The sequence below is a fragment of the Mustela lutreola genome, chromosome 2 (assembly GCF_030435805.1).
Source record: "Mustela lutreola isolate mMusLut2 chromosome 2, mMusLut2.pri, whole genome shotgun sequence".
Classification (NCBI taxonomy): domain Eukaryota; kingdom Metazoa; phylum Chordata; class Mammalia; order Carnivora; family Mustelidae; genus Mustela; species Mustela lutreola.
The window spans coordinates 216,516,295-216,539,262 of record NC_081291.1 but is presented as its reverse complement, the minus strand read 5'-3'; the positions used below and the strand labels follow the sequence as shown (position 1 = coordinate 216,539,262).

Below are 22,968 nucleotides of genomic sequence, written 5' to 3'. Positions count from 1 at the left end.
ATGAAAGATCTAACGTTTCAGTCACTGGAGTCCCAGAAAGAGGAAAAAGGGTACAGGCTGGGAAAATATTTGAAGAAATAATGTCCGAAAACATTACAAATTTGGTAAAAGATGGACATCTACAGATACAAGAAGGTGAGTGAACTCTAGGAAGGATAAAACCAAAGAAATGATGTAACATTCAGTTACATAATAAAATCAGTTACATAATAAAACGTGAAAAAGTAAAGATAAAGTCTTGATAGTGGTCAGAGGAAAATGATACATTACAGTAGTCTCCTCCGTCCCCATCTTATCCATGGTCCTGCTTTCTGAGGTTGACCTTGGCTGACTGCCGAAGCAGATGACCCTCCCTCTGACCTATCGTCAGGGGGTCAGTACTGGGCTCACATTAAACATCACAGGCCTATGCCATTCACCTCACTTCATCTCACCACATGGCCACCCTTCTGATATTTTGAGGGAGAGATGACATTCATGCAACTTTCACTATAGTATACTGTAATAATTGCTGCATTATATGTGCCTGATTTATGAATTAAGTTAACCACAGGCATGTATGTACAGCAAAAAGCATAGTATATGTAGTAGTTGGTACTGTCCATGGTTTTAAGTACGCACTAGCGGTCTTAGAATGTACCCCCTGTAAAAAAGGGGGGCTACTGTAACTAAAAAGGAACAATAATTTGAATGAGAGACTTCCCTCAGAAACCATGGAGTCAGAAAAAAGTAGCGTATTTTTCAAGTGCTACTTGAAAAGAACTTCACCCCAGAATTCCATTTCTCATGAAAACATCCTTCTGGGTGTTTGGTCACCCACACCAAAAAGAAGGAAGATGAGATAAACCGTCTCCACGAAGGGAAACAGAGAGAACTTGTGGCCAGCAGACCGGTACTCAAAGAACATCCAGAAGATATTCTTCAACGAATCAGAAATGGTTGGAAATGTGGAATATCAAGACAATAAAGCAACTGAAAGAGCATTCCACGAGTAAAAAGGACATTCTCTATCTTTCTAAACCATGCCGGATGGTTGAAGCGGTTTTGCTAATGGACTGCGCTGTGTGAGGTGTTACCAGAGGGGAAGCAGGGCGCACAGTCACAGGAACACTTGGTACTGGCTGTGCAGCTGCTTGTCAGTCTTAATCCACTTTGAAATAGAAGGTATTTTTTTTTAAAAGATTTTATTTATTTATTTGACAGACCGAGATCACAAGTAGGTGGCGGGGGGGGGGGGGGGGGAGTTGGGCAGTGGGGGAGGGGGTGGAGCAGGCTCCCTGCTGAGCAGAAAGCTTGATTCCAGGACTCTGGGATCATGACCTGAGCTGAAGGCAGAGGCTTTAACCCACTGAGCCACCCAGGTGTCCCCAAATCAGAAAGTATTATGGAAAAAGTGATTTGTACAAATATTTCATATTGGTACTCCAAAGAAAAACTAAATTCATGAGATTATTCTTCAGCCAAGATCATCTATTTTAGAATCACGAATGTTCTTCAATCTCTAACCATCCTTCCTTAGCTGAGTGATAAACCTAACGAACCCAAGGAGTTTCTGTGAGCAGAGAATGGGGGCGAGCCCTGAGCTCCTACTCTCTCTCCCTCTCAGAGGCATGACTTCCTTAGAATTGTTGGATGCTTAGATCCTGCTGTGGTCAAACCACACCACGCTGTTTGAGAAAGGCTCTGGTCTGTTCTTTTCTTGTTCTATACACCCAATACCATCTCTTTGGCTCTCCGGGCCTCAGCAACTTATTTTAAAGGTGTGTGATGGGAGACGGGGGAGAGAATCCAATTTTGTTAACATATAGTGTATTATTAGTTTCAGGGGCAGAGCTCAGTGAGTCATCAGTTGCATAGAACACCCAGTGCTCATTCCATCACATGCCCATCCCCCACTTCTCTCATCCCCTCCCCCCCTCCCCTCCAGCAGCCCTCAGTTTGTTTCCTAGAGTTAAGAGTGTCTTATGGTCTCTGCACTCAGCCAAAGTCTTTGGAGGGCTGCCATCACCCTTACTGGCAATCCTGGCCACCATCTGCCTGAATCAGCAATACAAGAAAGGATCTGTTGATATCGGAACATTTGCTCTCACATATTTCAAGTACTCAGGACTTTATTTATTTTTATTTATTTATTTTTAAGATTTTATTTATCTGACAGGCAGAGATCACAAGTAGGCAGAGAGGCAGGCAGAGAGGAGGAAGCAGGCTCCCCACCGAGCAGTGAGCCCGATGTGGGGCCGATCCCAGGACCCTGAGATCATGACCTGAGCCAAAGGCAGAGGCTTTAACCCACTGAGCCACCCAGGCGTCCCGTACTCAGGACTTTATGATGTGAAAATCTCCTTCTGTGTTTCACGGGTTAAAATTATGTCAGTTTTAGTATAAAGATATTTTATTATTACAAATATAAAATATAGTCATAATTAATAATTGTGAGAGCTGTTAATGTTCTGAACTGTAACAATTAAGACCTTTCAAATAGTTAATCAAGTGGGCATGTAAGCTGACAATTACTACTAATATCAAGAGTCACCTGGATGACTTGGGGAAGAGAATTTGTGAGCTGACAGATACATTTATAAATTTCTTTATATTTATATATTTACTTATGTATACATTGATTAATTGTAGGCTCCATGCCCAGTGTGGAGCCCAGTGCAGGCCCTGAACCCCCGACCCTGATAACAAGACCTGAGCTGAGATCAAGGGTCAGGCACTTAACCAACTGAGCCACCCAGGTGCCCCAGCTGACAGATATTTATAAATACTTTTTTTTTTTAAAGGGCAGAGCAAGAGATGGATGTCATAATTCTACCTGGACATAACCCGAATGCCCTACACTGGTGAACTGGTGAGCTAGTCACAGAATGGATACCGTTCGGCAATAAAAACCAGTATATGCTGTTGATAAATATGGTATGGACGACTCTCAAAACACGTTAGGGAAGTCAAAGAAGCCAGACGCAAAGGCTTCACCCCACCTAATGACATTTAGGATATTCGGGGCAAGAGGAAACTATGAGAGGAAGGCAGATTAGCACTTGCTAACCCAAGGGAAGGGAAGGGGATGACTTCCAAGGGGCGCAGGGGAACTTTCCGGGGTGATGGAAATGTTCTGCATGTTGGCTATGGTGATGGTTCCACGACTATATGTGCTTATCAAAATTCACAGAACTGTATACCCAAAAAGGTGACTTTTATTGTATGTAAATTATACCTTAGTAAACCTGATCCTCAATAAAGAATTCACACTATAATTCTAATATTTGAAAAATTATTTGATATACTAGTTTTCATATTATTAAACAAAGAAATCCTTAAGAACTGTATTAATTTTATTTGATTCCATTCAGGCTATGAGTCTTAAAGAAAACACATTTCTATTTGAGAATTCTGTTGTATCTTGGAGAAGGGTGAATTGTGAACTTAGGCAGAATGCCCACTTCACCACCTGCACATTTTATGAGGGGGAAAAAAAAACCTTTAAGATCATGTACAATAGCTGCAGTAGTTCATTTTTGAGGCAAAAAATATAGCAAGTACAAAAAAGAGAAAAACTGTTAAGGAAAGGGACTTCTCCTTCACTAGCTTCGGTTGGTGCTGTGACCTCAAATATCCTGACCACAGGTGCATCTAGCAGGAGGCAATGCTAAGAAAGTACTCAGACTTTCAGAAACTACCTAGGAAAAACTAACAGCATTATAATCGTTGATTTTTAAAATAAAGTTTCAGATTCACTGATAAATTTCCAGAGGTCTTCCACAAGCACTCATTTTAACACTCTGCCATCCGGCCCGAGCATGCTGTGGGCCACCCCGGTAGTTGCCTGAGCTGGGTGTCCATCCACGAGGGGGGTGTGTGCTGGGGGTGAGGGTGGGGTGCCCTTCTTACCTTGTATCAGAGGAAGGTAAAGGTGGTATTGATCAAGTTCTCCACTGAAGACGGCAAAAGCCTGGCGCTTTAGCAGCATGGCTTTCTGCTCAAAACTCGAGAAGAGTTTTAAAGAACTGCTCTGCATGTCTAGAATAAATATAGCCAATACGTTCCATTTAGTGAGAAAACCGCAATCAGAGGTAAATGACAGGCCATTCATAATCGTGTCATTTCTATCCTTCCTGGTGAAAAATCATGGTCCTAAGGTAATCATCGTCTCGTGGTTATTACTGACATATTTATTAGGAAACGTAAATACTTCTTGAAGAACATTTAACAATAGAGCATTAGAAGAGGATACGAGGGACACACAATTACTCCTAATCAATTATGGTAAACCTATCACTACTTTCAAAGTATTCCCCCCGTGGTAAAGCTGTAGGGAAAGGCTGTCGGGGCCTTCTGTCAATGCACTAGAACCGGGAGGCTCATTCGTGAGTCGACACATTAGGCACATTACATTATAGTTTGCAGCTAGGACGGCATCGCTGAAGATCCGAGGGGAGTCCTGAGCTATGTGGTAAAGGAGGATTATGAGGGGATCAGGCCTTTAAAAGTGTGATTTATGTGCAAGTAACATGCAACTTACTCATTAGATCTTTAAACATTGTTTTCTCGTGAGTCAGAAGATGGTCAATAATGGACTTCCAACTGGATATTAAAAAAAGCAAAGTTAATTAAATATGTAAGGGATGACAGTCTGATTAGAGGCATCAAGAAAAGAACATGCCCCTTTGAGATCTATTAAAACCTGTTTCCTGAAAAGAAGTTAGTGAAAGAAACAGGTTTTAATACAAGGGAAAGCTGAGCAAAAGCTCTTCATTTATAACTTAATGACACAGGCGATGAGTAACAAAGGGAAGAAATAATAATTCCCAGCTTACGGTAAAAGAGAAACAGTTTTTCAAGAGTTGCCCTTGTGCTGATGGAAAGTAGGAGCAGTGATATCAAATACGACTAACTTTCCCAGTGGGCTCCCCAGAAGAGCAACAGCCTTTCAAGGTGAAAGGCGCAGGGCTGCGAGGAGTGGGGGTGGGAGGGCAGCAGGACAGACTTGGGCCAGTCGCTACCCGCCATCGAGGCCGTTGATATATTCTCGTAACCAAAATCCGATGGGGGAGAGCCACTGTGCGGTTCTGCGGACCTTCCGGAAAGGGCGCAGGGAGTTCACCTCACATCTCTATTTCAGCAGCTATGCCGGGCGGCTGCACAGTCTCAGTGAGAACGTGTGAAGCGTGTGCTGAGACGTGGGGTAAGGACAGCACGGCGTCACCAGCAGGCTGTCATCTTAGCACTGGAGTACTCCAGGGGACACTGGAACCCTGGATTGTGTGCTCCGGGGATAACGTGCTCTCGTCACCAAAATCCTTTTGATAAAAAATGCACCTCTATATTTTTAAAGCACCCAACCCCCTGCCATGAATGCGGTTAACACGCGAGCTTGTGACAGGGCCGTACTAGGATCTGGGCTGATGCTAACTGCTCCCATTTCAAGTAGGAGAATTATGTCAACCGAAACATTTTCTCCACTGGAGGATCTGCACCAGCCCTTTGTCAGAACAGCGTCTCTTACTGTGCACAGCAAGTGTCCATCTGAAAGAAAGCAGGGTCCAAGAATAACTCCAGGACTTCTTTCTTCCAGGCTCGCTTCGTATAGGCGTAGCCGCTCAGAGAGCTCAGCAGCTGAGCGCCGGCCCGGAAGCTGGGCGCGTTGTAGGCACTGAACACGGGTGGGGAGGAAAAGGCTCAAGGTCAAAGAGTGCGCAAAGAAAGCCGCTTGGTGCCTCTCCCATACCCGACTTTGCTCCCTACGGGCAGGGCACAAGGAGGAGATGACAGTACCTGTGATTGCGTAAGTAAGGAAACACGTAATAAAGCAGGCGGGAGATCAAGGGCACCGCTTTCTCCTTCTCGTCACTTCGGTAAACCATGTCCAGGAGAGATGCCAGGACCTACCGGAGCAGGATCACAAGGAAACAGAAACCTTCTGAGGCCAGCGACAGTAAGAATTAGTCCCCGAGGGGCACATAACCCAACAAGACAACTCCCCGGGGCAGCTGGAGGCTGGGAGAGCTCCGGAGGCCAGCAGGAGCGGCGGCCGGTACTCTCTGGCCCAAGACTGGAGAGCCTGCGCCAAGCTCCGAGCCGGCCATCACACCACTGAGGGAGGACAAGTCAGGTGTGCACTGACCTCTGCCAGGAGAGACAGGGCCTGCACGCTGTACACCGACGGCGCAGACGCGGACACCATTGCCGAAGCAGCTGCGGTGGTATCTGCTGACAGAAAGATGCATTTGTGCTTCAGTCATGGCGGATGGGCCACCATTTCTGCCCCTGAGACATCTCACAGATGTGAGCGATGCACCCCAGCCTTGCACACTGAGGCTGCACATAAGTATCCCTTAGGGGTTCCTTTCTGTTGACATGTTCAACTTCAGGAAGAACCTGGGGACTGAGATCACATAAATCAGCGCTGACTCGCCGTCGTCCTCCCCATCCCTCTTCTCAGCATTGTTCTCAGAATGCCCACATCCCCGCAGAGGATCCGTCTTACCCTCGGGGCCTCTGACCCCCGACCTCCTCTCTTTCAAGAATCTGTTACTCTGGGTCACCCACTGTCACCACCACACTCTTGGACTCAGCAATTTCCCAAATCTCCACTTCCAGCCTCCCCCTCTGACCGCATCTTGCCCTTCCCGAACCCTTGCGCAGACCTCCAACCCTTCGGCCTGGCCCCGACCGCCCACCAACACCTCCGGGTCTGTCCTTCTCGCCTCCCCACCTAAGCCATGGTCTCCCATTGACCTGGCAAACATCTTGGGCTCTTTTGCTGCTCTCTCCCTCTGAGGAACTCACCTGGAAAAATGCAAAGCTGGCTAAACCCGCAGATCAGCCTGTGGAGTTTCTGTGTAGTTGAACGTTCCGGAGAAAACCAAACAACGATGGAATAGATCTCACTTTCCTTCATGACCGTGAATCTCAAAAAGGACCTGACGCTACCACATCGTCCCACCAGCCGTGCCCCGGCGGTGTGCTGGCTTTCCTACTCTGCCGCGTCAATCTTTCCTCAATAACCATCAACACTCTTCCCTTCTCAGCTGATAACCGCACCTATTTCACCAAGGCAGTTAATGGAAACGGAAGGGAACTCCCTCAGTTTGGCCACATCTCTCTGTTCTCTGCGCTGTCTCCTGTTTTGATGCACATGCTCCTGGCTCCTATGGAAGAACAGTAGTTCCATTTCTGCCATCAAGCCTGGCCCCACGGCCATCGAGGGCTTTGCTTTCGAACTGCCCTTTCTCTCTTTGGTATTTATTTTTCCCTCTCTGCTGCACATATCCGTCACATACAAATACGCTCTGGTATACTCCAATTTAAAAACAAGAACATAAGGGCTATTCTTTGGCCATTAGTTCTACTCGGTTACTGTCCTATGACAAGTGAGCTTCAAGGAGTTCTCCGCATTCACGGCCTCCTCCTCCTCCTCCTCTCCTCGCCTCCTCTCCACCGGCTCCAGTGTTCTCTCCCTCCTTGTTCCCAACCTCCATGTTGTCAAGCCCGGTGGGTCTCTGCCGCACCTTCCCGTTTCTCAGCAGCCTCCCACTGTGTTACTCCTCCCCCCGTCTGAAAGCACCCTCCTCTCATGTTTCATGACTCTGTGCTCTCTTGGTTTCTCTCCTACCCTGGTGACCACTTAAGCATCGTTTCTGGCTCCTTCTCTTTTTTTCTGACATCTCAAATGTAATGCTTGCAAAACCAAGCTCAGTTTCCTGTTCCAGAATGTTCTTATTTTGGTCTTCTCCCCCTCGATAAATTGCGTAAGCTAAAACCCAAAGTCATTCTCGATTGCCTTTTTCATTAACCACCACATGGAGCCCATCAGCAAATCTGCTGGCTCTGCATCTAAGTCAGTCCACCTTTCCATCACCCCTGCCTCCGAGCCAGCACTGTCTCTCACCCACACCACTGTGAAGCGCTGCTAACTGGCCTTCCATTTTCCGCTCTCATTTGATACAGCCCTTACTGCTCTTAGCAGCCAAACTGTTTTCTAAAGATGGAGGAAGAGCCCGTCACTGCTTGAAACACTTTAATGGCTGCCACAGCGAGTGGGATGAAATCTAAGCTCCTGACCAGGCACCCCACTCGGGCCCCTCCCCCCTGTTCAGTGAGCTCCAGCCAGGCTGGTCTCCTACTTTCTGGCCCACACCCACCGCCAGGACTTGCCATCCCTCTGAGCAGTGCCCTCCGGGTCTTTGTGCAGCTGTCCCCTAACTTCTCGGAGCAACTGTCACCTCCCTGAGGACACACTCTGTAACATCTCCCTGCTCCCTGCTGCTCCTGCTAATCGGACTCCTACTGTCCTTACACGAAGAACCACCTGCAATTCTCAGGGTCATTTACTTCTTCTTTTCATCTTTAAAAAGCTTTCATTTTAAAGAACTTCAGATTTTCAAAAGAGTTGAAAGGTCCCTTTGTTAATGTGCTTTTTGCTTATTCTCTTCCCTGCTGCCCGTGCGCCGGGTGCTGAAGGGCCCGCACGCGGGACACCCCACCCGCGGACTCGGGGTGAGAAGCCGCACACCGGGGGCACGCACACAAACTTTAAATGGGGACAAACACATTATTTGAAGCCTCACTTTGTTTCATGCTTTCTGTGGCCCATATGTATACACGTAATTTGTTTAAGTAAAACAAGGTCATGGGGCGCCTGGGTGGCTCAGTGGGTTAAGCCTCTGCCTTCGGCTCAGGTCATGATCCCAGGGTCCTGGGATCGAGCCCCACATCGGGCTCTCTGCGCTGCAGGGAGCCTGCTTCCTCCTCTCTCTCTGCCTGCCTCTCTACCTACTTGTGATCTCTGTCAGATAAATAAAGAAAAAATCTTAAAAAAAAAACCAAACAAGGTCATGACCTAAACACTCAGGGTTTTTGGTCCTCTATCATGAGAGGACCAAATTATAATTAGGTTTTATAGAGAAGCTCCAAAATCACCTCCAGTTTTGGAATTCTCTGATTTCTTTAAACAAAAATAAGGTAATTTTACTCTAGCATTATCTCGAGGTCAAATGAAATCATTGTGCAAAAGCCAGGCCCAGTGACCGTGGTCCGTCCAAGCAGTCAGTCCAGCCACTCTGGTGGAGCAGTTCCAGCTGTACACCAGCACGTGGGGTAGAAATGACCCCGGGGATTGAGCCCAGCAGAGGCAAGAGCCCCCTCCACAGCTATAAACACAGCCACAGCCTGAAAAGCCTCACTGCTGCTTTATGTCAGCAAATGCCAGGGCACTGCTTGTGGCAGCTTCATTACACAATCAAGGGTAATTATTTTTCTTACGCAAACCACAAAACTAGTTACCAAGCCAATACGGCAGAAGTAGCGGCCGGTGGACCACAGTCCGCCGAGTATGCCATCCTTCCTCCTCTTGGGGAGAGAGAAGCCCCTTCCGGTGGGCACTCGTTTCTCGAGGCTCCCGTGCACCAGCCCTTCCCTCTCCTCCTCCGGGTCGGCAATGAACCACCCGGGACCTCCGCCATGAGACCTGGTTCACCTGAGCCAAATGCCCGATTCCTGGTATGCCTAGAACTAGACACCAACGAAGGGCTTTTCACTTACAGGAGCCAAAGTGGTTTTGTTCTTTTGTTTCTATTATTTCTGCTACCTGTGAGAGAAAAGAGCCCTGACTTCTTGACTCTCTTTTGGTAAAGATCATAGACGTAGCTTTGAGCTGTTGCTGTAACTGCTGCTAATGACAATGAAAGACCCAGTAAAATATCACAGGACAGCTTTTGAACATTGCCTTTGTGGTGGGTACTGTACTATGTAGTTCCTATTGAGAACTTAAATGTAATTTTTTGCTCTTGTGTTCGTAAAACGAAGAGCAAACTGGTTTACTCGTTTGGTGTAACCTATACTGGGACTGGGCACACGCTCCTGTCCCCTGGTTAAATAATACCGAGAACTAACAAAAACAGTTACTTTCTCCAAGATACACTTAATCCTGAAAGAACCACTGAAAACCGACTAAAACAGTTTACATATCACAACAGGCAGTGTGCTCGTCAAGAGGCACTTCAAGACTCTCACCATGTGCTGTGCCCACCCATCCAAAGCTCTGCCCAATCCTGACCAGTTCCCCACCCTAAAAGATCTGCCTCAAAGGACTCGGCCAAGGCCCTACACCCTACAAAGGTCCTCCCTAAACTCCCCCAATGAGACGCTGCTATGACCCTGCCAAGTCTGTCTCTCCCTGCAGTAGATCTGATCGCCTAAGGTCTGCTTCATTGGCAGATCTGTCCGGTGGTCTTCAGGGCACTGGCAATGAACCACCTCCATGGCTGCATTTAAGGCAGACTCCTCCAGAGCACCTGGTTGATCACGGCCCAAGTAGACAGAGGAGTCTCCCCTCAGTGTCTCCTGGCTGCTCTCCTCGGAAGCTATAACTGAGAGCAAGGCTGGGGTGTGCCGAGCCCATGTGACCTCCACTAGAAAAACCTTCACATCCCCGGCAGTGACGAGGCACTGAGAGGCATGGGTGTGTTAGTCATAAAGAAAAGACACAATCTAATGACTCTAACCACCTGACGACAGTTCGCTGGTTTACTGAATTTTCTTTCCACAGTTCCATGAAAAGAAAAACATATATCTCCATATTTTTTATACCCCACGGATTTCTTTCACCTAATCTATGTAGATTATCCTGGGAAGCTACTTTCTTGGATTCTGATCTAGGATCAGTGAGGGCTGCCATGGTAGCATACGTCACTCGGGGCTCTATCAGTGGAATCCTATTGTTTATTACACACAAATTATGTTGTAAATAGTAAAAACAAACTGTCTGCTTTTTTTTTTTTTTTAAAGTAGGTTCAGTGCCCAGCATGGATCCCAGTGCGGGGCTTGAATTCATAACCCTGAGATCAAGACCTGAACTGAGATCAAGAGTCAGATGCTTAACCATGCGTGCAACCCAGGTGTCCCCAGACTGTTTTACTTTTTTTTTAAGATTTTATTTGTTATTGGACAGAGAGAGATCACAAGGAGGCAGAGAGGCAGGCAGAGAGAGAGAGGTGGAAGCAGGCTCCCCACTGAGCAGAGAGCCTGATGCGGGGCTCGATCCCAGCACCCTGGGATCATGACCTGAGTCGAAGGCAGAGGCTTAACCCACTGAGCCACCCAGGCACCCCCAGACTGTTTTACTTTTAAGGAAAAACCAGACCCCCTCGCAGTAGCAGGCAGCAGGCATTGTTTTCTGATTGTCTCTGTACCTACCACACAAATCTTCCTCAGCATCAGATTCTTCTAGAGAGATCTGAGGCTGGGCCTTCACTTCCAGGTTTCTGCTTAGCCAACTGGTTTGTTCCAAGGAAGAGCCAGCAATGCTCCCTACAGCTTCTAGGATTTTTTGAGTGACTTCCTGAGAGTAATGGAGAGAAAGAGGAAAGGAGGTTAGCTCAGAATCTAAAAACGCCTTCAACAGCACCAACCAGCAGAAACACAATGCAGGTCACAACTAGAACCACAGAGATAAGATGCAGTTTCCAGGAACCACATTAAAAGATCAGAAGAAACAAGCTCCTAATGTTTAACTTCACATATCCAAAATATGATCAATGTGTAATCAATATAAAAATTAATGAGATTTCACACTTTTTTTGCACGAGGCCTTTGAGATCTGATGCCTGTTTTATACTATAGCACATTCAGTTCAGACAGGCCACATTCCCAGTGCTTAATAGCCACATAAGACTACCGGCTTCAATACTGGCCACTGCGGGCACACCGCAGAGAAACGGCACCTGGGACATTCGTTTTCCAGTTTCTCGAGGACCACGGGTTCTTGCTAGAATTGCATCTTTCAATAACATACAAGAAACACAAAGAAGTAAGTGAAATGGACTCGAGGGCGAAGTGACGAGGGATCCGTATCAGAAGCACAATCAGCAGAGAAGCGGGTCACGTGGCTGTGACAGGGAGAGAAATGCTGAGCCCCTTTCTCAAGCCAGCATCACCAAGTGCCACCCGCGGAGACTGGCCGAAAGTCCTGGACATCTGAGAATCGAACCACTGACTTCCGCTGTGCTGTGTTTAGGCAGGAGGCAAGAGCATGTCCGCCAGCCTGTGGCCGGCAGGGGCACACTTGAGGGAACTGCCTTGCCCTGAGCGTACGCATAGGCGTGGTGTGGCTGACGGTGGCGAAAAGAGCAGGAAATGGGACCGAGAGCTCAGAGGAGGTCCCACTTCCCATGCAGTGAGTGATGGGGAAGAAGGGCAGGCCCCGCCTCGAAGCAGGGGTGAGGAGCTGGCATCAGGAGGTTGAGCACTGTGGGACAGAAGCAGCTGCAAATGAGCAGGGGCAAGGTGCACCAGCCATACCAGCTGCGCGAACACTGCGGCCAAAGCTATGGCAAGAATGGACTGAAGGGAGGGATGTGCTGTGGGCAATGGGCCACAAAGTGGGGCCTTGAGTGGGGAGTTCGGGAAGTGCTGTCCAGGCACTGGTCACACAGCATCTGGGCTTTAATGATGCTTCTGTCGTGACAGCTGGAGGCCAAAGGAGACCCTGAGTTTCCTAATGACGCCCGACTGTGCTTCAGACAGAGCTCCAGTGGTTCAGCAGTGGGAACTGGACAAACCATTCACCAATGCCCGGGATCGTAAGGATTCGCAGAACTATCGCCAGAGCATAAAGCTGATACACGTCCCAGCTGAAATTGAAGCCTTGGCTCCCAAAATCCCTGAATCACTGATTCTCACGGTTGCACAATAGTGACTTCCTCACTCCATCGCTCTATTTATTTGTTGCCTTTCTACTCTAAGATTTCCCTTCTCCTAGGGTGAGTTTCACTCTGATTTTTCAGGATTTTTGAGATTTCCTACGAGTACATAGTACTTTAATAATGGGGAAAAGCAATGTTTGCAGGGAAGGCATCAGTATGGATGGAGTTATTAATGTAACGCTGCCGAGGCGGCTCCAGCCACATCCAGTACCCTGAGGAGTGGGGCACCCTGTCATCCCACAGTGGACTGCTCAGGTCTGACACGAGAACTCAGGCAGGCGACTCTGCCCGGGTCTGTGGAGCCCTCTGAAGACAGTAACAGCGGAAGCCAGCTATGAGGACAAATGCGAATCTAAGAACGATTCTGCCCAGTGTTGCCGATCCACAGGCACGTCCTCTTAAGGTGGATACCGCTCCCGGAACGGGCACGTCTCCTGAACTTCTCACACACAGACCTGCAGGTCCTTCTGGTCCTTCTTGCTTTCCAGGTTGGGAGTTCTCGTCACAAAGTCATTCAGCATGCTGTTGAGAGACAACCAGCTTCAGACTAAGAACACTGCAGAAGCGAGGGGTGTCCTGGCAGAAACACACAGTAACATGAACACTGGGTTCCAATACCTGAGAAGCAGAAAGTATCCAGGGGGAGCTAGGTTCAACTGGACGGATTCCTTCAACACGCCCAGCAATGATGGGAAGTTCTCTTGCAAGGCTGTTACTGGGAGCCTGTTTTTTTTTAAAAAAAAAAAAAAAAAAAAGGAGAAACAAAACAAAACAACAAAAAAAAGAAAGAGGAAAAAATACCCAACTGTGAACAAGTCAAAACACATATTACAAGCACATTTTAGGATTTTAGGTCCGGGCAGTTATAAAGCAGAGGTAAGACGGAGTATCTGACTGACCTGTTTCTTTTTTAGATTAAAATACGCACAAATGAGATTTGTGTACTCGGGCAAGAACCCAGAGTGTGGAGACCAGAAATCCTGCCGCTGACAGGTCAGATGCTCCTGGTTTCCTGTCTATCAAATAAAGGCCTTGAACCAGAGGGCTGTCTGATCCCTTCGGCCTGCCCAGCTCGAGTATCTGGCCTCCCCAGTGCTGCTGGTACTAGTCAGCCCCCAGGTCCCAAGGTCACCCGTCAGGAAGCTCATCTTCGGCAGCTGTCACAGCGAGCCCGAGCCGTACAACATGCAGCAGCTCAGCCGCAGCTCAAGGGCCCTGGGTTCAAGGCCTGGTGCCTGACGTACCACCTCGGGAGTGACCTCAGCAGTGCCTCCTCTGCAAGGGGACGGTAAAATCCGAACCTGCTGCTGCTCCAGCAGCTCACGTATCACTCAGACCGCTGTGGCGGACGCCGCACAGCAGCTACCACAAGGAAAGACGTGACTGGCTCCTCTCTAAATCCCAGAGGAAGGAACTCGAACGATGCTTGGGTGAAGCATCAACAGCTAGTCTGAACTGCACCCCAGGCCCGGGGACTCCTGCCATTCTGATCCCCCTTGATCGAGCCTCCTGCAAACTCAGGATGCGGTGAATTCGAACCACGGAACGGGAACTGGGTTAACCAAGGAGCTCGTATCTGGTCGTCGGGCCACCTGACTGCGGAACTCCTGCCAGACATGTGAGGACTGGGTGGCGTCCTTGAGAGGGGGGCTCTACCCCCCACATCCCCCTTGTTACTGCAACAGAGATGGCCCCACACAGTGGAGGGGCTGCGAGCTGTACCCAGATGTGCTGTGTAAGACCCGAGCAGCCTGGGAAGCTTGTTTTCCACCCGTGGGAAATCAAAAGCGCTAGTGAGCTCGGGACACCCAGGCAGAAGCCACGGGAAAACACTGAGGACAGCACCCAGAAGAACCATTTCTCCTTTTGCTAAAGGAAGTCTTTAACACATTTAACACTGAACATAAAAGCACTTGGATTTTATAAAGTCAGATTAGGTCTCTGCGGAAGGAAAAGTAAGATCATCAGGGTATTCTCACACCTCAGGAGGAAACTAAGACCCTGTCAAGACATTTTCTGAACTAAGGCTCTCCAGCTGTCAGCAAGTACCATCTACGTTCCATTTAGAATCACTGCGACGGCATGTATCATTGAGACGTGTTTGGGAAGGGCTGCATTACCTTTGGACGAAAGCGTAGCAAAACTGCAACACGGGGATATCCACAAGGGGTGCTTTCTGAAAATAAAAAGTGAAACCAATGACTCCAAGTTGGTAGGAAATGAGGTTAAAAAAAAAAAATTACAATACAAAACGAAACTGAGTCTACATCCTCACCAAGCAAAGGTTTTTAAGCCAAAGCCTTTCAAATACACTAACGCGCGGGAATGCATCCCGCAGGTGTAACAGAACAAAGCTATGAGGCCCCCAAGCATTACTGACTTTCCTAGCAGACTTCCAGGGCGAGCCCACAGCAGGCTTTTAACAAGTATTCAGGGAAAAGATGGTGTAATAACTGAACCTCCCTGAACAAAAAGGTGGTGGCCGATGCGGACCCTCACCAGTGCGTGCAACTAGCTACAGACAAGAGACGGTAACAAAATTCTAATTCTTAGCTCAAGGAATTTCCTCACACTCAGGCTAGACAGCTTCCCTGAATCCCAAGTGGCTGCAACTGCTTAGAAACTGGTTTTGAAAATACATTTTCCCCCTCCCTGCTTATAAGAAGTTATCTGTAGAGGTTATGGAACTTGAATTAATTTAACTAACTACAAAGTGTAATTCTGTTACTTGCAGAGCCAAAAACCGGCCAGTCACGCTAACTGAATTTAAATAAAATAAATAAATAAATAAATAAACCCAAGAGCCATGTGAGACCTAGTGTTTTGTTTGCAGAGGCTCCTCCTGGAGGCAGCCCGCTCTGGGGCGGCAGCCAGCACAACGCCCGCAGGAAGGCACCACTAGCACACAGGGTCACTGTCCTGACATTTGTCGCTTGCTCAGGGTTATAAACACAAAGTCACTGCAGATCCGACGGCCCCTTGTCCCCGCTCCTCTCTTCAGGGTTGATCAATATTTATGTACAAGAGTCAAAGGCAGCAAGACCACCCGGCAGTCACGGGAGGCCCAACAAAGGCCCCGGATGTCTGCCACAGGCACTGCACATCTGATTCCTTGCTCCATCCCCTGGCTGCACGGCTGGCCTATCCTCTTTCCTCAACAAGGACACAGCTAACTGGGGGCAGAAATAGTTTCACTACTTAGGATTCCTTATCACCGAAGCACACAGCTGATTTTCAATTTTGGAACAAAGGAAGGGGACCAGGGCCCTGAGCGCAACTGACTCTTTGGAAGCCATGACAGGCCTGCCACGCACGGACGTTTCTGCAGAGGCTCCCCGGTGCCATGTGCCAGGGGCCCTTTCGGAGGCGGCATCCAAGGGAAGAGCTCTACCCTAAGACAGGGGAAGCTACAAAAACGGCTCAAGAAATTCTCGGTCAGTTTTCTCACTTACAGGAGAGATGTGGATGAAAAGATGGCTGATTCCCAGGTTCAGCTTTTCTTTGCCATCCCCAGTGTGATGACCCTAACATCCAGAGCTGTATTCCTTTTATTCATTATAAAAACTTTATATCATGGTAAAATATATATATGTGGGGCTCAGACGGTTGAGCACCCAACCCTTGATTTCGGCTCAGGTCATGATCTCAGGGTCCTGGGATCGGGCCCTGTGTCAGGAGAGAGTCTGCTTGAGGTTTCTCCCTCTCCCTCTGCCCCAACCCCACTCGCACTCTCTCCAAAATAAATAAATCTTTAAAATATACCTAAAATTTGCCATTTTTACCATTTTTCAGTGTCCATTTTGGTGGCATTAACATTCATATCATCGCCATCCACTGCGGCAACCATCGCCACCACGCACCTCCAGAACTTCATGTTCCCCAAAGGAAACTGTCCCCATTAGACAGGAACTCCTGTTCCCTCTCCTCCTGCCTCTGGCAACCACCTCGCTCCCTTCTGTAGAAAGTATGTAAGCAACAGGCTACTCCCGAGACCGCAGGTATGTGGAATCACGTTTTTGTGACTGGCCTCACTTGGCATGTCCTCAAGGTTCACCCACTGTTACAGTAGGTGTCAGAATTAACTTCCTTTTTAAGGCTGAATGATATTCCACTGCACGGATAGATCTCGTTCATTTATCCAATCATCCATCAATGGATACTTGGGGTTGCTTCTACCTTTTCACTATTTTGAGTAATTCTACTATAAACACTGGTGTACAAATACCTGTTTGAGTAAAACTCTGTTTTTAAATAATCATCTTGTCCACTCCACCAGTTTTCATTTAGGGAATTATTCTTATTTTTTTCCTAACAATTTTATTTTTAATTTTTTTTTCATTTTTTATTCTATTTTATTTATTTTTAAAGATTATTTATTTATGTGACAGAGAAAGAGAGAGAGAGACAGTAAGAGAGAGAATACAAGCAGGGGGAGCAGCAGAGGCAGAGGGAGATGCAAGCACCCCAGAGAGCAGGGAGCCCAATGTGGGGCTTGATCCCAGGACCCTGGGATCATGACCTGAGTCAAAGGCAGACACTTAACAGCTGAGCCATCCAGGCACCCCTATTTACTTATTTTTTAAAAAATTCTATTTATTTAAGAGTGTGTGCACATAGTGGTGTACATGAGTAGGGAGGAGGGGCAGATGGAGAGGGAGAAGCAGGGTCCCTGCTGCATGGGGAGCTGGACGTGTGGCTTAATCCCAGAACCCTGAGATCATGACCTGAGCCAAAGGCAACTGCTTAACCCAGACGCCCCTTTCCTGACAATTTTAAATCATGTGATAGGAGGCAATTATTTCAAAGTCAAAATAAATCCCTGGCTTCTATCAAATTAAGTAAGAATAGCTTCTACACTTTCAATGAGGCACCCTGCTTTGGTAAACACAAAAAGCTCTGGGGTGCCAGGCTGTCTCAGTCAGTGGAGCGTGTGACTCTTGATCTCAGGGTCATGAGTTCGAGCCCCACATTGGGTGCAGAGATTATTGAAGAATAAAATCTATTTTTTAAAAAAACAAGCTCTAACGGCATAAAAAAATGCTAAACCACAAAGTCCTCTCTGTTTCAAAACCACCGCACATGACTGGCAAAGGCCTCGAGGCAGCAAGGACTCTCTTGGCTGCTGTGTAGAAGCGGAGCGGCACAACTCTGGGAGCTTCACGGTTCCATTCTGGTGCCCTTTACCCAGCACTGTTGCCACCGCAGCCACACGAAGCTCTTCCTTCTCAGAATGCCTCGGAGTCCTGTCCCCAGACCTGTACTTCTCACTTTTACATAAAAATTATGCAAACTTTTAACCTGCCCTTTGACAAAGATGTTCCTCTTCTCTCTGAGCTCTGGTCAGGGCTCTCTTCTCGACTAGGCCTGTGGGGACTAGGGCTTTCAGCAGGACTGACTCCATGCCCTAACCTGAACAAACAGTGCTGTGGTTCTAGCAGCTCAAGGTGGGGTCCCTCATAATAACCACTGCCCCTTAAAATGCCTGCCCAAGAGAGCTCAAGGCTGCAAAACAATTTGCCATTTGTTGAGTCAACACGGGATAGGATCTTGACCTCCCTTCTCAGAGCATTTATTAAGAAAAGCATTATTATAAATCCTTCCTTTGGGGCGCCTGGGTGGCTCAGTGGGTTAAGCTGCTGCCTTCAGCTCAGGTCATGCTCTCAGGGTCCTGGGATCGAGTCCCGCATCGGGCTCTTTGCTCAGCAGGGAGCCTGCTTCCCTCTCTCTCTCTCTGCCTGCCTCTCCGTCTACTTGTGATTTCTCTCTGTCAAATAAATTTTAAAAAAAATTTAAATCCTTCCTTTAAGAAGTACATGCATCTCCTACAATAGAAAATGTCTTTCTCAAGGACCTGGGAGACATCCTCGGACATACTGCCACTGAAAGAGACAGGGCCCCTGTGTCCCAGGCTCCTGGAGTGTAGGAGCCTGCCTGCCACCAGCCCCACTCAGCAAACCCAGATGATCCACTCACAATGACCAGGTCCTCTCCACCCCGCTTCGGAATTTTCCACTCCCTGACTTTGTTGGAGACCCTGCTCGTTCACCCTTCGTGCTCCCCCGTTTTCCAGCTCAAGTACCCTGCTGCCCCTGCACAAACCAGAACTGAGGTCAGCTCTCTCCCCCAATACAGTAGCTACTGAACAAAGTCAGTCTTTGCCACCTTTACACAGTATCTGGCTCTGCTTCCCCAGGATGCCCTTCAGGCTGCAGGTACTTGGTAAGAACCCATTCCTGGGCAGGGCGTGTCGCAGCCGGGGTGCACAGATGAAAGATGGGCCCGGCCTCCTGCGGCAACCACCTTCAAACAGGTGCACCGAAGCCCATTAGGCACACCTCATGGGGTCTCCCCCAAGCCCAGCAGAACACCTCCGTTCCCCTGCCCCAGGAAATCCAAGTTGCTCCTTCGACCTCTGCTTCCCTTCCAAACACAATTTATAACGCGTGGAGACAGGCGGGTGCTGCGCGTCCATCCGGAAGATCCCCAGGTTTCCCACCTCATCCCCTCGGATTTGCGGCGGCCTCTTCACCACCTCCTTGGCCAGGTGCAACACCGTGTCTGTCTGCAGGGTGCTGAGCGCACAGATCAGGTCGACAAGGGTCAGCTGGGATGCACTTGCCGCTGGGACAATCTGCCAAGGCAAAAAAATAGCTCCCTTAAAGGTCAGAGAGAGAAAACAAAAATAAGAATGGTGCACAGAAAATATTCTACAATAGCGGCCCCATGGAGAAAGAGCTTTAATCTTTTAAGTAAATATTTAAACAAAAATTGGGTAAAGGACTCTACTGGTAGGGATAAAGAGAAAGTTGAGCATTTAATCACAGGAACGTAGTCAGCATCTGACATACATTAGGAATAACAGGGGCAGGTGATGATGGGGCAGTGGCAGCGGTATGTTTGAGTGCAGAAAGCATGTCATTTCATTTTTTTAAAAAAGTAATCTCTATACCCATCGTGGGACTCAAATTCACATCCCTTGATTTTAAGAAGTGGATGGTCTACTGACTGAGCCAGCCCAGTGCCCCTCAGAAAGCATTTTAGAAACAGACCCACTTAATTGGAAGGAAGCAGAGTGGCCCTGAAAGATAGCCCCAAAAGCATGACGGCGGTAAAAGAAAAACCAGATAAACCAGGTTCTCAACAGTTGGTCTTGGCAGGAAAGCCCTGGTATGGGAGGTCCACTCTGGATGACGCAAGTCTGCATAATGTGGTCGCACGCACTTGGAAGGATCAAGTTTACCACCAGGGAAGACCCCATAGGTGCTAAGCAGGGTGGCCTGGACCACCGACCTCTCGTGCGTCCTCAGGGACCAGGAGCCTACACTGGGCACTGAGAAAGTGTCCAGGGGGTGGGACTGACCTTCTGACGGAGGTCTGAGATAGAGGGTCAAGAGAGAACAAAGGAAGAGACCTATTTTTTTTTTTTTTATTTTGCAGAAATAAACCATGTCCCTGGAGGATTCAGTGATGGACCATTCGGTGGTTAAAGAACGGATCAGTTGTGAACTGAAGTTATCTTTGGGAATAGGAATGGGAGTGTGTAAATCAGTAAAAAGCCTATGGAACCTGGTATGTCAATGTAGGTTCACGACTGGAACAAACATACCACTTGGGGGGGGCTGCTGATCATGGGGGAGACCATGCACATGTGGGGTGGGGGGCATTTGGGAAATCTCTGTGCTTTCCCCTAAATTTTGCTGTGAACTTTAAGGCTGCTCTTTTAAAAAAATAGTCTTGGGGCGTCTGGGTGGCTCAGTGGGTTAAGCCTCTGCCTTCAGCTGAGGTCATTATCTCAGGGTCCTGGGATGGAGCCCCACATGGGGCTCTCTGCTTAGCAGGGAGCCTGCTTCCCATCCCCTGCCTGCCTCTCTGCCTACTTGTGAAGTCAAATAAATAAATAAAATCTTTTAAAAATAAATAAAATTAAAAAAATCTTTTGAAAAATTTTAATAAAATCTTTTAAAAATTTAAAAATTTAAAAATAGTCTTTAAAATAATAGTTTAAAGAACAGCTGTAAGACGGACTATAAGCAGGGAAGGATCCACAGGTTCTCACAGGAAGGATAAAGTACCATTCCTCGAGCTGGGTGGTGGGTTCACGGTGGTTTCTCTGATCTGTGGCGCGCACACACACACACACACACACACACACACTTGTATGTGTGCTAATAATTACCACATTTACAAGGTTAACCAGAAGTACTAGGTATTCATTACACAGAAATCGGAGAGACAGCCAGGGCGAGCTCCACTCCCCAACCTGGCCCGCCCACGAGCCTCCCCGGAGGCACAGCTGTGTTATCTGTGCATCTGCTTGCAGCGCTGCATGTTACACTCAACAATAAAGCATGGACACTGCATCAAAAACTCACGATGTACTGTATGGAGACTAACGTAACACAATAAAAAAAAAAACTAAAAACAGTGAAACCACTCCAGCAGTTTCCCCTGCCTGCCTCTGATGTCACCTTTGATGACAAGCAACTGTGGTATTTCTGGCAGAGTGAGTTCAAGTACAACTCTAAGTCTTAGACTCTACCTTCATCTTACTGAGACGTTTCAGCTTCTTTCTGCTCCACACTGTTGCGACTGCAGCTGTCAACTGAACCCCAAGATGGGCCGTCAACGGGTTCAAGAAGTCTAAAATTTTTTGTCGTATGGTCTAGAATGGGGGAAAGAGAAGAGTTAGGGCAGAGTAGTACCAGGGCTATCATGTTATACATATATTCCCAAACATGTTTATTTTTGTGGGATAACACACGACGAAAGAAATAATAAAACCACAGAGGAAGTTCTCTCACTTTGGTGGTTTTAAAGTAAACGGAAGAGGATCCCTTCGTGGCTCCAAGGAGATCCACGGGTCTCTTGTGAGTCTCCTCCTTTCTGAGAACATTCCAGAGAAGGGCCATGGTGTTGACAATTCGAGGCAACTCTTCCAGAATGGCATTCTTGGCATTTTTCAAACTGGTAGGATCGCTTACAGCGGTGGTCTAAAATTGAAAATGAATATGAGACTCAGCTGCATGTGTGGCACTGGGTCCCTTCTCACGAGGCCAGGGCACGGGTGGGGTGGGGTGGGGGTCTGGGCCCTAGCACTCCCCTGAGCAAGCCCCATTGGCCATGGTCCAGAAGCAACACGCTTCCTGTGCACGTCAACCTGTAGCCTTCCTTTCTGGGCACCTGGGAGTCTGAGGTTCCACGTTAGACTCAAGTCATTCAGCCAAAGCATTAGTTGCATTCAAAAATTTAATCCCCGAAAGGACAGAGCAACTGACAGCTAAAATGTCTTCAGATTGCAGATTTCACAAACACCAGGAGGTCAAGTAAAAAATACACGTGAAAAAGATGACATTTTGGGGGCGCCTGGGTGGCTCAGTGGGTTGAGCTGCTGCCTTTGGCTCGGGTCATGATCTCAGAGTCCTGGGATCAAGCCCCACATCAGGCCCTCTGCTCAGCAGGGAGCCTGCTCCCTCCTCTCTCTCTGCCTCTCTGCCTGCTTGTGATCTCTGTCAAATAAATAAATAAAATCTTTAAAAAAAAAAAAAAAAGGTGACATTTTATCCCAAATGGGTTACTAATAAAACAACGGGCAATGGGAAGGCGCCTCAGGGAGTGCCTGAAGAACTAAACTATATCTGCATTACTTTTGCATATTTGTGCACACATATTTGCATACACGCTTGCATCATTTGCAAGCATATATTTCCATATATATTTATGTTCCTTACAAGTGCACGTTTCTTATTTGAACAGGTCATAATCCAATGAAGACAAAACAATATATGAAATTTGCCTGGAACTCACCTGGGGGGAAAAAATCTTACCTTTTTGTTTTGGTTGGGCTGTTCCAAAAGACAAAAATGACTAATGGTTGTCAGACCTTCCAAAAGAGTGAGTGGGTAATCCGGAGAAATGTTCTCCCTCTTGGAGGTTAAGCTTTGGTGAAGAAATGAGAAACTCGTTCTGAGAATTTTGAAGAATGAGGCTGTCAAGTTTTTAACCCCACTCCTACATGCAGAAACCAGAAAGCAAGCACTATCTTCAATAACCTGGGGCCCTCGTAATGAAATTGTGTTATAATAATGAGAGGCATCTTGTGTGCTATTTCACATTCATACAGTCCCTTTGGAAAAAATGTTTTCAGATGCTTTAGACTTTCTGTGAAGGTGATGCATGCTTTTATTTCTGTTTTGCAAAAGTCACGGAGAGTGGCTGCAACGCTCAGCTAGCCTGGGTATCTGTGTGGAATCAAAAACGAAGGACG

At 47.6% G+C, this 22,968-nt stretch overlaps 1 protein-coding gene across 8 annotated transcripts in view; it reads right to left on the bottom strand.

Annotated features, from left to right (window-relative positions):
- The window catches only part of DOP1B (DOP1 leucine zipper like protein B), a 108,510-nt gene that overhangs the window by 9,365 nt on the left and 76,177 nt on the right, over positions 1–22,968 (bottom strand). For 7 of the 8 annotated variants that reach the window (XR_009351223.1, XM_059164686.1, XM_059164689.1 and 4 more), the window contains 13 exons: positions 22,529–22,640; positions 21,506–21,694; positions 21,244–21,366; positions 19,201–19,335; positions 14,825–14,880; positions 13,323–13,427; positions 13,160–13,226; positions 11,197–11,341; positions 6,125–6,210; positions 5,776–5,885; positions 5,507–5,653; positions 4,523–4,584; positions 3,892–4,020 (listed from right to left, as the gene is read on the bottom strand). Coding sequence is in view for 7 of the 8 variants with exons in the window: in XM_059164686.1 (XP_059020669.1) it covers positions 3,892–4,020; positions 4,523–4,584; positions 5,507–5,653; positions 5,776–5,885; positions 6,125–6,210; positions 11,197–11,341; positions 13,160–13,226; positions 13,323–13,427; positions 14,825–14,880; positions 19,201–19,335; positions 21,244–21,366; positions 21,506–21,694; positions 22,529–22,640 (1,466 nt within the window). In the remaining variant the exon portion in view is untranslated. The remainder of the gene's footprint in view (positions 1–3,891; positions 4,021–4,522; positions 4,585–5,506; positions 5,654–5,775; positions 5,886–6,124; positions 6,211–11,196; positions 11,342–13,159; positions 13,227–13,322; positions 13,428–14,824; positions 14,881–19,200; positions 19,336–21,243; positions 21,367–21,505; positions 21,695–22,528; positions 22,641–22,968) is intronic. The other variant, XM_059164688.1, reaches the window with a different exon arrangement.